This window comes from Enhydra lutris, unplaced genomic scaffold (assembly GCF_002288905.1).
Source record: "Enhydra lutris kenyoni isolate GAN:26980312 unplaced genomic scaffold, ASM228890v2 scaffoldscaffold102, whole genome shotgun sequence".
NCBI lineage: Eukaryota > Metazoa > Chordata > Mammalia > Carnivora > Mustelidae > Enhydra > Enhydra lutris.
This window is the reverse complement of record NW_019154186.1, coordinates 1,346,757-1,365,056: the sequence shown is the minus strand read 5'-3', so window position 1 is coordinate 1,365,056 and position 18,300 is coordinate 1,346,757. Positions and strand designations below refer to the sequence as shown.

The window sequence follows — 18,300 nt, the reverse complement described above, 5'->3', positions numbered from 1 at the left end:
AACAAACTGAGGGTTGCTGGGGGGAGGGGGGTTGGGAGAGGGGGGTGTGGTTATGGACATCGGGGAGGGTATGTGCTATGGTGAGTGCTGTGAAGTGTGTAAACCTGGCGATTCACAGACCTGTACCCCTGGGGATAAAAATATATTATATGTTTATAAAAAATAAAATTTAATTAAAAAAAATCTATCCTTCCGAGGGCAATCTATACTTTCAATGCCATCCCTATTAAAATACCATTGATATTTTTCAAGGAGCTGGAACAAACAATCCTAAAATTTGTGTGGAACCAGAAAAGACCCAGAAACACCAAGGGAAAGTTGAAAAAGAAAAACAAAGCTGGAAGCATCACATCGCCTGACTGCAAGCTTTATTACAAAGCTGTGATCATCAAGGCAGCATAGTATTGGCACAAAAAAGACACATAGACCAATGGAACAGAATAGCGACTCCAGAAATGGACCCTCAACTCTATGGCTAACTAATCCTTGACAAATCAGGAAAAAAAAAAAAAATCCAATGGAAAAAAGTATCTTCAATAAGTGGTGCTGGGAAAATTTCACAGCTACATACAGAAGTATAAAACTGGACCATTCTTTACACTATACACAAAGATCAACTCTGGATGAAAGACCTGAATGTGAGAGAGGAATCCGTCAAAATCCTAGTGAAGAACATAGGCAGAAACCACTTCGACATCAGCCATAGCAACTTATTTCAAGACATGTCTCCAAAGGCAAAGGAAACAAAAGCAAAAGTGAACTTTTGGGACTTCATCAAGATAAAAAGCTTCTGCACAACAAAGGAAACAGTCAACAAAACTAAGAGGCAACCCACAGAATGAGAGAAGATATTTGCAAATGACACTACAGATAAAGGGCTGATATCCGAGATCTTTAGAGAACTTCTCAAACTCAACCCTCAAAAAACAAATAATCTGGTCAAAAAATGGGCAGAAGACATGAATAGTCACTCTCCAAAGACATACAAATGGTAACAGAGACATAAAAAAAATGCTCAACATCACTAACTGTCAGGGAAATACAATCAAAACCACAAGCAATACCACTTTATACCAGTTAGAAAGCCAAAAATGAACAAAACAGAAAACAACAAATATTGGCAAGGATGTGGAGAAAGGGGAACACTCTTACACTGTTGGATAGAATGCAAGCTGGTACAGGAATAAGACAAGAATTTCCACTCTCACCACTACTGTTTAACATTATTATTTTTTTTAAAGATTTTATTTATTTGTCAGAGAGAGAGAGGGAGAGAGAGCAAGCATAGACAGACAGAATGGCAGGCAGAGGGAGAAGCAGGTTCCCTGATGAGCAAGGAGCCTGATGTGGGACTCAATCCCAGGACGCCGGGATCATGACCTGAGCCGAAGGCAGCTGCTTAACCAACTGAGCCACCCAGGCGTCCCACTGTTTAACATTATAATAAAGATCCTAGCCAGGGGAATTAGGTAAGGAAAAAAAAAGACATAATTAGAAAAGAAGTAAATCGACATTTTTAGAAGTCATGGTTTTATAATCAGAAAATCTTAAGGAATCTACAGAAAAACCATTATAACTAATAACCAAGATCAACAAGGTTGAAGAATATAAAATCAATATAAAAAAATCAATTGCATTTCTATACATTAACAGCAAACAATCCAAAATTGAAATTAAGAAAGCAATCCCAATTACAATTGAATAAAAATATTGAAAAAATAAAATACTTGGGAATTAACTTTAAAAAATAAGTGTAAGACATATATTTTCTTAAAACTATAAAATACTGTTGTAAGAAATTATAGAGATCCTAAGTAAATGGAAAGACATTTCAGGTTCATGGATCAAAATATTTGGTACTGTTAAGCAGCAATGGCCACAGTCACCAAACTGTGGAAAGAGCCAAGATGCCCTTCAACAGACGAATGGATAAAGAAGATATGGTCTATATAGACAATAGAATATTATGCCTCCATTTCCAACTTTTGTATCAACATGGATGGGACTGGAGGAGATTATGCTGAGTGAAATAAGTCAAGCAGAGAGAGTCAATTATCATATGGTTTCACTTACTTGTGGAGCATAAGGAATAACACGGATGACATTGGGAGTTGGAGAGGAGAAGTGAGTTGGGGGAAATCAGAGGGGGAGATGAACAATGAGAGACTGGGGACTCTGAGAAACAAACTGAGGGTTTTGGAAGTGAGGAGGGTGAAGTGTTGGGTGAGCTTGGTGATGGGTATTAAGGAGGGCACATATTGCATGGAGCACTGGGTATGGTGCATAAACAATGAACTTTGGAACACACACACAAAAAACAAAATAAATAAATAAATAATAACAAAAAAAAAAGAAATAGAGCAAATCATTTGATTGAATAGAGAACATTTAAATTATTGGTGTCAACATATAGCCCAAATCCTGCTCTAAACAGAAATTAGTCCATTTGTATAAAAAACAAACATGATAATACTTTAATTCTAGATGAAATATACTTTAGATTCTTACAATCAAAGGAAGTTAAAATTATTGCTTTTTGTCTGTATCCTGTGGACTGATTTATACTGTAATGGTTTAGTGGACTCAAGTCTTGGGCTAGTTGTTAAATTTATTGTTTCACTGTTTCTGTAGAATTCCAGACTTGATCATCAATGCTTCTTGTACATGTAAAGTTACCAATAAGCAAATTCAAGTACACATGCAAATACAAGTACAAAATGCAAAATATCAAAAACCTCTATTCCTGCTAGTGGCTTGAGAGACCACTGACTGCCATGGGAAGATGATCTTGCTCTATGCCTTTGCTTTCACATGGTTTAAACTACAGTGAATAGTCACAACTGCTCTACTCTAAGGAATTCCAGAACTGGGGTGTCTGGGTGACATATTTGGTTAAGCATCTGCCTTTGGCTGAGGTTATGATCCCAGGGTCCTGGGATCAAGCCCTGTGTCAGGCTCACCACTCAGTGGGGAGTCTGCTTCTCTCTCTGCCTGCTGTTCCCTCTGCTTGTTCTTTCTCTTTGAAAAGTTAAATTGCATGTTATAATATTGTGTTACATGGTTTTTAACAATCAGTTCTGGAATTCATTTTTTCCCCTAAGATTTTATTTATTTGTCAATTTGTTTGACAAGGTCTGTGGAAAAATAAAATCAAAAGTTTCTCTTAACTGATCTGTTTAGTCAAAATACTTGAGTCAAAACTAAAATATCAATTCGGTAAGTCACTTTTTACAGAGTCTAAACGGATATCACTGCCAGGAAATCCCAGACTATACAGAGGTTGAAATGTCTGCATATGAAAATTCAAGGAGAAATGTAAATTATCGAGGCATGTATTGTTCTATCACCCAGTCTTACTTGAATGGTAATTCTCCATTTTTCTAAAGTTTCCACATAATAGCAAAGGTGGCATTTTATAATTTCCAGAGCTATAAATCATTTAAAATCATGATGATATTACTCAAAACAGATGTGAAAACATAGGTTTGCCACAGGTGTATTAAATTCTTACTTGTCATATTTGATAATGTTGAGACTTCTACTTTAACTTTACTTCCTTTTAATAACTCAGATTTATTGAAGAAAATATATTTTATCTTAATATCACATATATAACTGGTAGGATTTGACATCAAATGTCTCATTTAAAGGAAAGTTTTCCACTATAACCTAGGTACAGTTTTATATGTCACTCCTATCAATGCCCTCATCAGAATGTGTGACCAATCTATTTGATTGAAATGAGTAAAACTGCCATTCCCACAGCAAGAGATTCAGAAATACCAGTACATACTATTGTGTATTTTATGAAAAACAGTTACTGTACATCTGTACTAGCATTCCAGCTTATTTTTTTAAGATTTTATTTATTTATTTGACAGAGATCGCAAGTAAGCATAAAGAGAGGGGGAGAAGCAGGCTCCCTACTGAGCAGAGATCCTGATGCAGGGCTTGATCCCAGGACCCTGAGGTCATGACCTGAGCGGAAGGCAGAGGCTTAACCCACTGAGCCACCCAGGTGCCCCAACCAGCTTATTTTTCATAAGACACAGTACTGTGTACTTGAGCACTGCAGCACACAGGCCAGCCCTAAATGCCATTTTGACTTATGGGTTTTGCAGTTCTGATAGAATCACATATATCATGTGCAGCTGGAGATTTTCCTAGAAAAATTGTTTTACTACCACACTGTCCTTCAAATAGTCATGACTTCGTGGTAAAGAGGTCTCAGGAGCAAATTGTTGCTGGGTTGAAATTTCAACTTCAACTAGAATTCCATTACCTGTATAAGAGCTTGGGTATTTTAATATGTTAAAACTGGCAAGTGTTCTTAAATCAATCATTTACATCTTGGAGCCCCAGAGGGTATAGCCTTTTAGCATTTGGATAAGAAATGACTAAACGTGTGGCAAGGAAACCAACCATGGATCAACGAAATTAAAATCATACATTATTCCAAATTCTAACTAAAATTCTCATCTATGTAATTAGGAAGAAGTTCAGTCTACAGAAGAAAGAAAAATTTCTCCATTAACTCTTCAGGTCATGAAGTCTTTTTTTCTATATATTGTGACTAGTAGAAATAGAAAAATATACCCTATGCTGAAGTACAAACAGGCCATTTGGTGATCTGATAAATTACATGTTAGCTTATGCTTTTTAGCTTAGAGTTACTGTTTAATTCACAATGACAGACATAATGTATAGCCTATAACATATGCCAGTATGTTTTCTTTTTCTTTTATCCTTTAGCTTTTTAAACAAAAACAAAATTATACTCAGTTTTTAGATCAAGATAGCATGACTTTGAAATTCTTACTCTCCCTACCTTCTTTAAACTGATATTCTAAGGAAAAACTGAACACTGTGCAGAAATTATACATGTACCTCAGTGGATCAAAAGCTAGAATGGTATCATATCTATCAACACTCAGGTAAATACTTGGTTGGAGTAACTTCTTAAGCTTTCCTTTGAAATGTCCAGATAAGCATATATTTTAAAAATCTCTTTTGATTGTTGGGGGAACATCTTTTCTCCATGACAACAACTTGTTTTTCACATGTAACTATCAAATGGTGAGTCATTTAAACTTAGGTAGCAAAGTGCATACATAATAACTTATGAGTCAGATGTTTCTGATCAGGCATTATAAAAGGCCTTAAAGTGAAGTTTCCAATCACAAGCACAGAAAAACTTCAGGCTGATATGTAATTTATTAATATTAAATAAGCAAGCTACAGGCAAACATATTTTTTTTATTACTAAAAGAATTTATCTGAAGCCAGTATAAATATATTCTGTTTAGGAAATGTAGATGCAATATACAGCACTGGAATGTTAATTCAGTTGCTATCTAATATTTATATGTCCATCAAATAAGCAAAAATCATATTACCTTTATTATCCCTTTGGAATTTTTTGATGGTTGGTCCATTATCCTGATCAACAATAAGTTCCTCTCTGTTGTTGGGCATCATAGCTGTAAATGAAACATAAAACTGAGTAACTTCCTTGCAAAATACCCGAAAGAAAGGTAGAAAATATTATATAAATAGATCTCTTACTCCAATAACAAATAACATGAATTGTATACATCTCCATTTCTGAAACAGTGGAATCATTTATGTTGATTTGATGATTATGTAATTTAAAAATCAAGAAGCTGCTCAATCATGTGAATTTTTATTTTTTTAAATATGTTATTTATTTATTTGCTAGAGAAAGAGAGAGAGCATGAGTAGACAGAGAGGCAGACAGAGGGAGAGAGAGAAGCAGACTCTGCTGAGCAGAGAGCTTGATGCAGGTCTCCATCCCAGGACCCAGAGATCATGACCTGAGCTAAAAGTGGATGCTTAACAGACTGAGTCGCCCAGGTGTCCCAGTCATGTGAATTTTTAAAGTGGAATTAATATACAGTGCATATGTAATTGCCCACATATTTTCTTTAAATCATTCTAAATATTTGCTTTTCTAAAATTCATACGCAAATTAGCTATTTACCTGCATAATTATAATGTAGTTCTCAAAATGTTTCTAGAAAGAATTTATCACTTAATTTAATGAGTTAAAATAATTACAGATTTAACTCATTTTATATAATTTTTATAAACACATAGAGCAAAATTAATAGGTAAAGGATAACTTTCTGGTAATTAATTATATAAAGGCTTCTTCAGAAAACATTTATATTGAAAGAGGAAAAACATGCCAATTTTCATAGTTTATCATTTAATTCTCTTTTGTTATATTTTATTAAAATATTATATTGCTAGGCTCACTTGGTTAAGCATCTGCCTTTGGCTCAGGTCTTGATCCCAGGGTCCTGGGATAAAACCCCACATCAGTCTCCCTACTCAGTGGGGAGCCTTATTCTCCCTCTCCTCCATGCTTGTGCTCTCTCTATCTCTGTCTTTCATCCTCAAATAAATACATAAAATCTTAAAATAATTGTATTGCTCTATAAATATAATATGGTCATTTTAACCCAAAAATCCTCAAACTTTTTTTTCATTTATAGACAATTTCACTATTATGCTCAGACACCTGGGAATGTGCATAGACAGCCTAATTACTGCCAGTGGAATTAGAAATGTCTTATGTGGTTAATATATTTTTTAGGATATTACATTGCTTTAGAAGTATTTGATTTTACTTCTAAGTGTAAGATACCATTCCCTTTCAGTATATCTATCATATAGCATATTTCCTTATGTGTTGTGCTCTTAGCCAGCCCCTAATAAATAATTCTCTCTCTCATCTCTCTCCCCAACCCCTCATCAATACAAAGATTATCCTGACAGAATAATGAGTGTTTTTGTTATTTGATTCATTAGTGGTCCTCTGGCTATATCTGCTTGTCTTGCTCAGACTCCCTTAAATCTGTTGCACACAGTTTTGTTACAACCAGGTAATCTGTGTCCAAAAGTCGTAATAAAGTAAAGCTAGAAAACCATCACCTCTTCCAAGAATTAAACTTACTCCCTTAGAGCCACTAACCTCAAGTTCTAGCTCAGTGCTTCTTAACTCTGGCTGCAAGTTAGAATCTCGTGAGGAGACACTGAAAATCAAAACAAAACAGTGCTGCCAGGCTCTATTCCAGACTAGGTAAATCAGACTCTGAGCATGTAACCTAGGCATCCAAATTTGTAAATGACCCACAAGTGATTATACTGGGAAGCCAGATTTGAGACTCTTTGGGCTTACTATGAGCCACAAAAAATATATAATATTCACAGGCTAAATGAAACTTGGATAAATTTCTAAAAGGCAGAAATAAACTTCACCATTCCCCAGCACAAATTCAGAATCTAACACCTCTGCTAATCCCTCAAATTCCTGTCCTACCCACAAACAAACAAACAAACAAACAAATAAAAAACATAATTTTGGAATGGCTTAAAGCAATCGCTATTATGAACTATAAAAACTTAGATTTCATATAAAGAATGTCTTTACAGAGTAAGATTAAAACAGGAAGGGAAATCATTTTTCCTGGATTTCTGGGTGGCTCAGTTGGTTAAGCGAATGCCTTCACCTCAGGTCATGATCCCAGAGTCCCAGGATCAAGTCCTGCACTGGGCTCCCAGCTCCATGGGGAGTCTGCTTCTCCCTCTGATCTTTTCCCCTCTCATGCTCTCTTTCACTCTCTCTCTCTCTCAAATAAACAAATTGAATCTTAAAAAAAAAAAGAAATATTTTTCCTAAAGGAAATGGATATTTAGGAAATTGGATTGTGTAGATACAAAAGATTAATAAATATTTTACCTGTCTCATTTGGTTCATAATTATTATATACAAAATGAGAATTGTTACAACTGAATGCACTTGATAATACCTGTATACCTAAGGAAAATCAGGCATCAAAGGATGATAAACAATCAAGGTAAATCTACAGAGAGAAAATAGTGGTCATCCTTCACACTTCCTGAGTACTTTAAACTTCTCAAGAGTTTTTCCACTAATTATTTCATTTGATCTCACAAAAATCAGTGCATTAGGCATGGCAGTAATTATTTCCATATATAAGGTAAAGAAACTCATGATGATTAAGTGACATACCCAAGGTCTCATAGCTACTCAGTTCCAGAACTATGGCTAGATTCAACTCTCCAACATACTACATCACTGACAATACTGTTTTAGTATTTCTAGGATAGTGTCTATGGTGTAAGACTTCCAAGATAATAAAAAGGAAAAACATGTTAAATATTTTTACCTAAGTTATTGAGATTGTGGCAAATTGTATCTTTTTTTTAAGATTTTTTTTTATTTGACAGAGAGCGATCACAAGTAGGCAGAGAGACAGGCAGAGAGAGAGGGAGAAGCAGGCTCCCTGCTGAGCAGAGAGCCCAATGCAGGGCTCGATCTCAGGACCCTGAGATCATGACCTGAGCCAAAGGCAGAGGCTTAACCCACTGAGCCACCCAGGTGTCCCAGCAAATTGTGTCTTGATTTACTTTTCAATCACTCTTAAATGATCAACTGTTTAAAAGTTATTTTAACTTTCATTACTCAAAGATGCTGTGAATATAGCATGTGTATTATATCACATGAACTCTTAAATACCAATATGTTGAACTAACATAAACTCTTCAAAGATCCCATCATACTGTTCTCAAGGAATCCAGTGACACAGTGAATGAAACCCTTCCAGAGAAGAAACTTCTAACACTTCAAGTTTCATTTGCTGTTCATATTGCTTCAGCAATAAAAAAAAAAGACCACTTTAAAAAGTCATTTTTATTAAGGAGGCATCAACTCCTCCACCTTCTTTCTCCCACTTATATTGACTAATGAAGAAATTCCCAAAAGAATATCTTTTAATTCCTTGTTTTAGATAAGATACTTACCCATTCTCTCTGAATGGTGATCCATCTGAGAGGGAGAGCTGGACACACTGCTGCTGGGGTGGGAGGAAATCTGACTGTCAGGATGATGATTCTCTTCCAGAGAGGGGGCAGGAGAAGGACTCTCTGGGATCCGTTCCTGACACAAAAGTAAACACAATAGGAAATTTCATCTGTTCACCAAGTTTTTCAGGTTGGTTGAGTCCATAACATTTGAAATTTTGACCTCTCACTTATCCCAAAAGCATGTATGCTCATGATACTTGGTTTTAAACTTGTATCTTCAGACAAATGCACATTTTTTGTTCTTATAAAATTAATGGGATATTATGGAGGCCAATAAGAGAACGTGAAAGGGCTTAGTACCATACTGGATATACGTAAAATGTTCAAGAAAGTCTAGTTTCCATTTCCTTTCCTAGAAAATTCATGAAGAATTATGAATATAGGTGTGCAATGAAGATTATTGTTATTGTAAACTCTTATATTTATATAAAGTATATGCCAAAGCCTGGAGAGTGATCTTACTCTCTAAGAAGATCTTCCAAAAGTAAACTTGAGAACCTAGGAATAAAACTCACAAATAGTGGCATCTGGTACATATTGAGTGTTTTGGCACAAATAAAAATTATGGAAACAATACACATGCACTCTATCAGACTTTAGGAATATACGCTGAATTCTGCCAGCAAAATGCTTTAGTAGTCCCAGGACACAATGATAGGTTTCCCAAATTAACACTAAAAGCTGTCAATATCAATTGCTTACTATCATTTAGATTTTTATAATTTTAAATATGAATTAGAATAAAAATAAAACATATTACACATATCTCTACAGTAACTGTGACAGTTCTCAAGACTTTTGTGATTATGAATATTATTATAAAACTTTGAAATTATTCATTATGTTGATATATCACAAGTTGGTGAATAGATCTGACAATCATTCAACTAATTTGATCACTAGAAAAACCAAATTGCTGTGTTTATGCCTATATGCAATAAATGTGAGAGTGTAATAGACATGCTGGGACAGATAATGTTTAACCTATAAAATATTTAATTCATCTGTAATAATTTCTTAAATGTTCTAATTATCTGTAATTACAACATCAGTATTCTAATTATCATAACACTAAGAATTAGTTTATCAAATATGTGCTTGTACATTTTCACATTGATTTTGCATGAGAGGCCTAAAATTTATTAATTCCCTGAAGAAAACGGTTGTTTGTTTAAATACAGAAGTTATAGCACAAGAGATAAGGCTTATTATTTCACTAGTAGAAGTTAACATTTTGCAATGTCTATCATTGTATCAGGTGGAATAGTAATAGGCATAATAGTGGCCCCCAAAATATCCACTTCACATCCTAATGACTGAGACCTGTGAATATGTTACATCACATGTAAATATGTTATATGACATCGTAAATGGATTTTTCAGATTCGAGTGAGGCCCCTGAGATAGATAAATTACACTTAGAGTGATGCCTGGATGGTTCAGTCAGTTAAGACACTGCCTTAGGCTCAAGTCATGATCCCAGGGTCCTGGGATCGAGTCCTGCATGGTGGGGGGGTCCCCTTGCTCAGCAGGGAGCCTTCTTCTCTCTCTGCCTCTGCTTGCCACTCTGCCTGCTTGTGCTCTCTGTCTCTTTCTCTCTCTGATAATAAATAAACAAACAAATAAACAAATAAATAAAGTCTTTTTAAAAAATTACACTTAGATGCAGAAAGGGGAAGTCAGTGGGAGATGTTACAGAAGAATAATCAGAGAGATACATTTCTGCCTTTGAAGATGGATGAAGGGAACCATGAGCCAAGAAATGTAGATGGCTTCTACAAGGTGAAAAAAAGGAAGGAAATAGATTCATCCCTGGAAGCTACAGAAAGAAATGCAGTCCTGCCAACACCTTGATTTTAGCTCTGTGATACCTATGTTAGACATCCAACTTACAGAACTGTAAGAAAATAAATTTGTATTTTTTAAATCACTAAACTTGTCATATTTTGTTATAACAGCAATAAAACACTAATACAATCATCAATGTAGTTTTATATTATTTAGCATATAACTAACATCTGATCATTTTAACAAAATGGACAGACTTTTAGTATATTAGCTGCAGTATTATATCCTAATTAAATACTGATAATTATAATAAATTTATGTTACATTTAAAGGCTCTATAACTGTTGTCATACCTCAGAAAAAGTCTTAAAACAGAGAAATATACATTCCATTTATATTTACTACACAGATAAATATCTAATTGCAAAAACAATGAATACTGTTATGCTGAAAAGAAATTAAAAAAAAACACATTGAGATAACACCTTACACAAGTTAGAATGGCCAAAATTAACAAGACAGGAAACAACATGTGTTGGAGAGGATGTGGAGAAAGGGGAACCCTCTTACACTGTTGGTGGGAATGCAAGTTGGTGCAGCCACTTTGGAAAACAGTGTGGAGATTCCTCAAGAAATTAAAAATAGAGCTTCCCTATGACCCTGCCATTGCACTACTGGGCATTTACCCCAAAGATACAGATGTAGTGAAAAGAAGGGCCATCTGTACCCCAATGTTTATAGCAGCAATGGCCACGGTCGCCAAACTGTGGAAAGAACCAAGATGCCCTTCAATAGATGAATGGATAAGGAAGATGTGGTCCATATACACTATGGAGTATTATGCCTCCATCAGAAAGGATGAATACCCAACTTTTGTAGCAACATGGACGGGACTGGAAGAGATTATGCTGAATGAAGTAAGTCAAGATATCTCAATTCAATATGAGAATTGAAGTAAGTCAATTCTCATATGGTTTCACTTATTTGTGGAGCATAAGAAATAATGCAGAGGACATGGGGAGATGGAGAGGAGAAGGGAGTTGGGGGAAATTGGAGGGGGAGACGAACCATGAGAGACTATGGTCTCTGAAAAACAATCTGATAGTTTTGAAGGGGCAGGGGTTGGGAAGTTGGGTGAGCCTGGTTGTGGGTATTATGGAGGGCATGTATTGCATGGAGCACTGGGTGTGGTGCATAAACAATGAATCTTGGAACAATGAAAAAAAATAAAACAAAAATTAAAAAAAATAATTGTAACACTACATATACAGCACAAAATAAAAGGAAACATATAAGCAAAGCAGAAGAAAAGAATCAATTTTTATTTTGTAAACAATGACACTTGTATCCTGGAGTGATGGTATGGGGATAGACAACAAGGTATATACAGCCCTTATACCACATTCTTTTACTTTCTGAGAAGACTAGTAGCTCATTAGTTGTGAAATTCAACCTAAACTGTCATGATTAAAAACATATTCCTTTTAGTATATGTACACAAACACACCCCAATGGAAGGATTTTTATATATATGGTCAAAATTATTTTTTTGACTTTCACTGTTGTATAGCCTCAATGATTCTATGCCAAAATATGTATATAAAGTGTAGAACATTCAGTATTTGTCTTTGAATTGTAACATTGAAAATTTGTTGAAAAATATATAATTCAATGAACTACATTTAAATTTCATGGACACCTGAATGAATGGACATGGACAAAGTACAGCATTAACAGGCAAAAATAGAACAGAACAAACAAAATCACTGTATGGTGGCCAACAGGAATCATACACACAAGATAATCCAACTGACAGTGATATTTGTTTTTGTCCACTCTGCCTAATAAAAAATGAAAGGTAATTTTGAATTAAAAAAAATTTAAAAGAACATCTACACAAATAGAAATGTTATGAAAATGAGAAAAAATACAATACTGTAAAAGAAGATCCCCCAAATGCTTAAAATTAGTAAATAATCAAATACTATGAACTCAAATAACTTACTCTTAAACTCCTTCTTTCACATTTTCAACACCATATTTGGTGAAACAATAAACTAACTTTGAAAACAGGATTTAGAGTGATGGTAATATTTTGCATAAAGTAATATTTCTGCTTTAAGATTTTGTAGCCTGCACTTTCCAAATTCAGTTATTGTTTTCCTAAGGTGTCACAGAGATCAGACTTTTTTCACCATGTAAACTGTATTAGATAAGTTTAGTGTCTTATATTGATTAAGAGTTAGATGACTGTAATATACAAATATACACACACATATATGATCTGTGTAGAGCTAGGAATGTTTAATTTCTCTTAAAATAATTCATAGTTCTATGAACAATTTATTCTATGAACAATTTATTCTTTGCAAGTAGACAGATCCATTTTTCATCCCTGTAATCAGTATGCATCTATTTAGCTACTTAACTGCAATGTGCTTTGGTTCATTAGGTGGTTACTGTTGTGTCTCAGCCTAGTTAAAATTTCACAGCAAGTTAATCTGCTTTATTATAAATGAGAACACAAGTGATAATGTCCTCATCATTTGCCAAATACAGGGTTAACAGTATTTGCAACAAATCAATAAGGGCATTTAAAAAGGAAAATTACAACTCTAAAACCCCAATCATTTTTAGTCATTGATGATTTAATTTTATTTGGCATTTATGACTTTTACAACTCTGTTACACTTCATGTAATTCATTTGGGCCCATTGACAGGAGCTGTAGCTCTTCTGAAACACTATAGGTCTTCTCCAGATTCAAAGTAGCAAAGGAGAGACATTTCCAAAATTGATACATACTTAGCCAATCAAATTCCCATTTCCTTTACAATTAGTAAAATTACCTGTAATAATAACTCAGATTCTAGCATATTATAGTTCAAGGCTTATGCCTAAAAAGAAAGAAACATTATGGAAAATCTTAATAATTAGTACATACTATCCCCTCTTTTATCATACTTTGCCCTTTTGGGGAAGTATATATCACAAATAGTTAAAGGAGACATTCATCATATTAAAACATTTGAAAATACATTTGAACCTTAAAGAATAGGGTCAATGCTTAGAAGATTCAGTTTTATACAAAGTTTTATACAGTCAGTTTGGTTTAAGATTTAGTTTATTGACAGTAAAGTATCAACTCTGCCCATTTTCATGCAGATCTTTTATTTCATCTCAGTATATTTTTTTACATCCTTGGAAATGTGGCCACATACATGGAATGTATGAAGTACTAATAAATACATATTAAACATGTCTTTATATGTATATGTGTACATGTGTGTAGTTGCCTTTTACTAACAACTGTATCAATCAATGCTAGATTGTCACTTCTGACATTGTATTATGTTGTTATTAAGTACTCAGTGTGATCGTGCATTATATAATTTGTCTTTTTTTTCTATTTAATTGGAATTCAACTCTCACTGTAATTATGCTTCCAAATGCTAATCTATTAATGAGTTCCTAAAGGATTTAATGGCATTTCACTACTGAGGAGTGGCTTTTGGAAGTTTGTCTGAGTACTAGATATTTTACTCATGCATTTGTCTTGATATTTCAAATTTAATTGATGTGCTCCTTCCATACTGTCACCAGAGTTCTGCAGAAACAGAACAGATTGTAACTTGACAGACTTTAATAATAAAATCAGGGACAGGGAAATGAAAATTTTATTCATTGTTGTGAGGAATTCCTGAGGAATTCCTGAGGAATAATTTGATACCATTCCTGAGGAATAATTTGATAGCCAAATTTGATATCTCTGAATAATAATGGATACATGACAACATATGGATCTTTACAAATCAAAGAATTAGTCTGTGGGGGCTCCTGGGTGGCTCAGCCAGTTAAACGGCTGATGCTTGGTTTTGGCTCAGGTCATGATCTCGAGGTCCTGAGATTAAGCCCCACATTAGACTCTGTGCTAAGTGGGGAAATCTCTTGACTCTCTCTCCCTTTCCCCTTGTCCCTCCTCCAGCTCATTTTCTCTCTCTCTCTCAATTAAATAAATAAATATTTGTTATAAAAAAAGAATTAGTCCGCTTTCCTTAATCACCAATTTACAGTTTTATTAAAGTTAACATAAATGAATATGGCAGGGTTTTCATGAATTAAAAAAACATAGGCAGATTGTGGGTGCACTTGGAACATGTAACCATGAAACAGTCCAAAATTATAGACTCAATCTACATGTGACCTATGTTATATTAGGGCAAAGGATCCTTTCACATCTTCAGTGAGATCAGCTTGTTCTGGAAGAGGCTGACAGCTTAATAGAATCAGTCATAATACCTGCTCATAGCTTGCAAATGCCTTCGAGTAAGAAAATGGATGGTTAAGTGGGAAAATGCAAGGTTTCCAAATTATGTTTGGGCTTGGACTTCTGCCACCAGCCGAAACACACACACACACACACACACACACACACACCCCTCAGTTCTCACTCAAATCATCTTCGCCTTATGTTCTAAAAGAGTAATTGCTTTGTCTTTACATAGGGCATTGTTTTCTTTTTCAGGTTTTATTTAAATTCAAGTTAGTTAAAATAAGGTGTAATATTAGTTTCAGGTGTAGAATTTAAAATAAAGACTCAACTAGTTATTTTTCAGTGAATTTGAATTTCAGTGAATTTGAATTATCATAAAAAAACCTTCTCTGTGTTGATTAATTTTAATACCAGATGTTCACATGCTAATGCCACTGGCCTTGTGACCATTGCCTATCAGTGCATTAATTGCCAGCTGCTCAGTCAAACAAAAAACAGAGCTAATCAGATGATACTAGTAAACAGCCAAGTAACAGCTTCTTACTTAAATTTCTCAGATTTGTTATCGGAGAAAACTATGGCACACTGATATTACAGAGTATCCCACAACGTATGGAATTGTTGAATCAGTATACTGTACACCTGAAACTAATGTAACACTGTATGTTAATTAACTGGAATTAAAATAAAAACTTAAAAAAAATGTTTCTCCCACACACACAGAAAGTAAGATACTTAAATGTCAAATAAGAAATAGGTTTTTATACCAGTCAGATATTTTACCTATTTTGCTCTCAGGATTTTGTCACACTCAGTAATATAACTGAAGGATGAATAGCCTTGCAAACCTAATAATCATAATGCAATTTCAAGTTGCCTCTATACCTATATTAGTTATTAGATACAAATGTTACCAGCTGAGCCAATGGTGAAAGAATGTGAGGCACAAGGAAAGAATATGTGCTTGGAGTAACAATATTCCCAAACTAATTTTTGACAAAAACAAAAACAAAACAAAACCCCCTAAAAACAAAAGCAAAAAATATTTGTTTACAACTTGTAATGCCTTTTCCAGTTTTGGAATTAAATTCTGTATCACTCATGATCAGTTATGTTATAAATACTCCCTAAGTGTGTATTAAGGAGGGCATGTATTGCATGGAGCACTAGGTGTGGTGCATAAACAATGAATCTTGGAACACTGAAAAAAAATTAAATTAATTTAAAAAAAGAAATACTCCCCCAATTTTTATATCCAATAAATCATTATTTTTAACTCATTCATACAACAAATGTTGTCTAATGTACCTATTGGGGATGGAAGAAGGTCTACAGATATTTTCACATGGGATGTAAATGTTCATAGTTCAAACTAAAGACTAAATGATCCACACACAAACATCCAAAGTTGATTTAAAATAAAATACACATGAGATCAATTTTGGAATTAGAATAGACATTGCTCTCCAGTCCCCACCAGATCCCTAACTCTTTTTTATCTGCATGGAGATCAAATCAGCCATGACAAAAGAACAAATGCTCTGTAGAGATTTGGTCCAATGCCTGTATATGCATCTAATGGTGGGAAAATCCTTGGTTCTGGTACTGATAATGGTTATACAGAGGAATATATATAAAGGAAGTTACTTCTTTCTTGGGCTAGCTCTTGGCCATGATATTAGTTTCTACTTATTAGTATCTCTATATGAATCCTTGAGTATAAACATAAAATAAAATAAAGTTTGATAATATACACTGATTACTAAATGCCAAACAGTACTCTAAATGTGTTGACAAGCTTTGTCTCATTTGATGTCATGTTAGCACTATGAAGTAGATAGAATTACTCTCACCATTTCACTGGAAGATGAGGCAAACTGAGATACAGGTAGATTAATTTGCCTAAAGTCACATGACAAGGAATGGTGAAACCAGAGCTTAAATATCAGCAGGCAGTCTGACTTCAGAGGTCAGGCTCCTACCAATTAGGCCATACTTCCTACAATGAAATCTGCTTCTTTTTGTTTTGTTTTGTTTTTTATTTATTTGACAGAGATTACAAGTAGGCAGAGATGCAGGCAGAGAGAGAGAGGGGAGGAAGCAGGCTCCCCGCTGAGCATAGAGCCTGATGCAGACCTCAATCCCAAAACCATGGGATCATGACCCAAGCTGAAGGCAGAGGCTTTAAACCACTGAGCCACCCCGGCACCCTTGAAATCTGCTTCTTAATTCATCTAACTTTACTAACAAACTATGATGGTTCTAGCCAGAACCAGTATATAATTCTATAAATTCTTTTGAGGTTGGAGCTTATGTCTATTCCTTTTTTGTGTTTTTGACAAAGCATTGTGACATAGTCCTTTGCCCATATTAAACCTTGTAAAATCAGTGAATTCTGTGTTCTTGCCCTCTTTTTCTAACAAAAAAATGATGACAATAATAATTTAGTAAGTGGATAGTCAGTAATAACTATACATTTTGGCAAATTGCAAGGCTAATTGCAATATACTTGCTGATTTTTCAGTCTGTATTATCTTTTTCCCCAAAGAATACCAATGATTCATGACATTTTGTCCACCCTATTTAATGCTCTAAAACAGTGCTATCCGATAAAGTTTTCTGCAATGAGGCAATGTTCTATAATTGTGCTAATATGCTAGCCACAAGTGACATGCTACTATTGAGCACTTGAAATGTGGCTAGTTGCAACAGGGCAGCTGAAGTTTTCATTTTCTTTAATTCATTTAAATTGAAATAGCCACATGTGGCTAATGGCTACTGTACTCAACAGTGTTGTTATGGTAGATATATTCTATGTATCTAAAAGTCATTGTTGGGGTACCTGGGTGGCTCAGTCCTTTAAGTGTCTGCCCTCAGCTCAAGTCATGATCCTGGGGGTCTTGGAATCAAGCCCTGCTTGGGCTCCCAGCTCAGCAGGGTATCTGCTTTTCCCTATCTCTCTGCCCCTCCCCCTGCTCATGCTTGCTCTCTCACCCTCTCTCAAATAAATAACAAAATTTTTCAAAAAATAAAACTCATTGTTAACTACAATGGTTACATGGTTTACATCCATGGAGATGGGGAAATTTATTAAACAATAATCAAATATATATATATATATACATATATATGTACATATATATACGTATATGTATACATATAAGCAAATATATATACATGTACATATATGTATATATGTATATATATTTGCTTATATTTGCTTATCTGACAAGTGATGAGACTTTTAGAAGTTTATACTTCTAAAATTATATAATGTACATATATAATTTTAGAAGTATAAACTTCTAAAAGTCTCATCACTTGTCA

The 18,300-nt window shown here is 34.5% G+C and overlaps 1 protein-coding gene across 1 annotated transcript in view; it reads right to left on the bottom strand.

The window, feature by feature from the left end:
• LOC111139361 (dachshund family transcription factor 2) overlaps positions 1-18,300 on the bottom strand; it is a gene marked incomplete at its 3' end in the record, with an annotated part of 862,916 nt that overhangs the window by 83,424 nt on the left and 761,192 nt on the right. Inside the window, exons 7-8 of the mRNA XM_022491621.1 lie at positions 8,851-8,986; positions 5,397-5,480 (exon numbers count right to left, since the gene is read on the bottom strand). Coding sequence (XP_022347329.1) covers positions 5,397-5,480; positions 8,851-8,986 — 220 coding nt within the window. The remainder of the gene's footprint in view (positions 1-5,396; positions 5,481-8,850; positions 8,987-18,300) is intronic.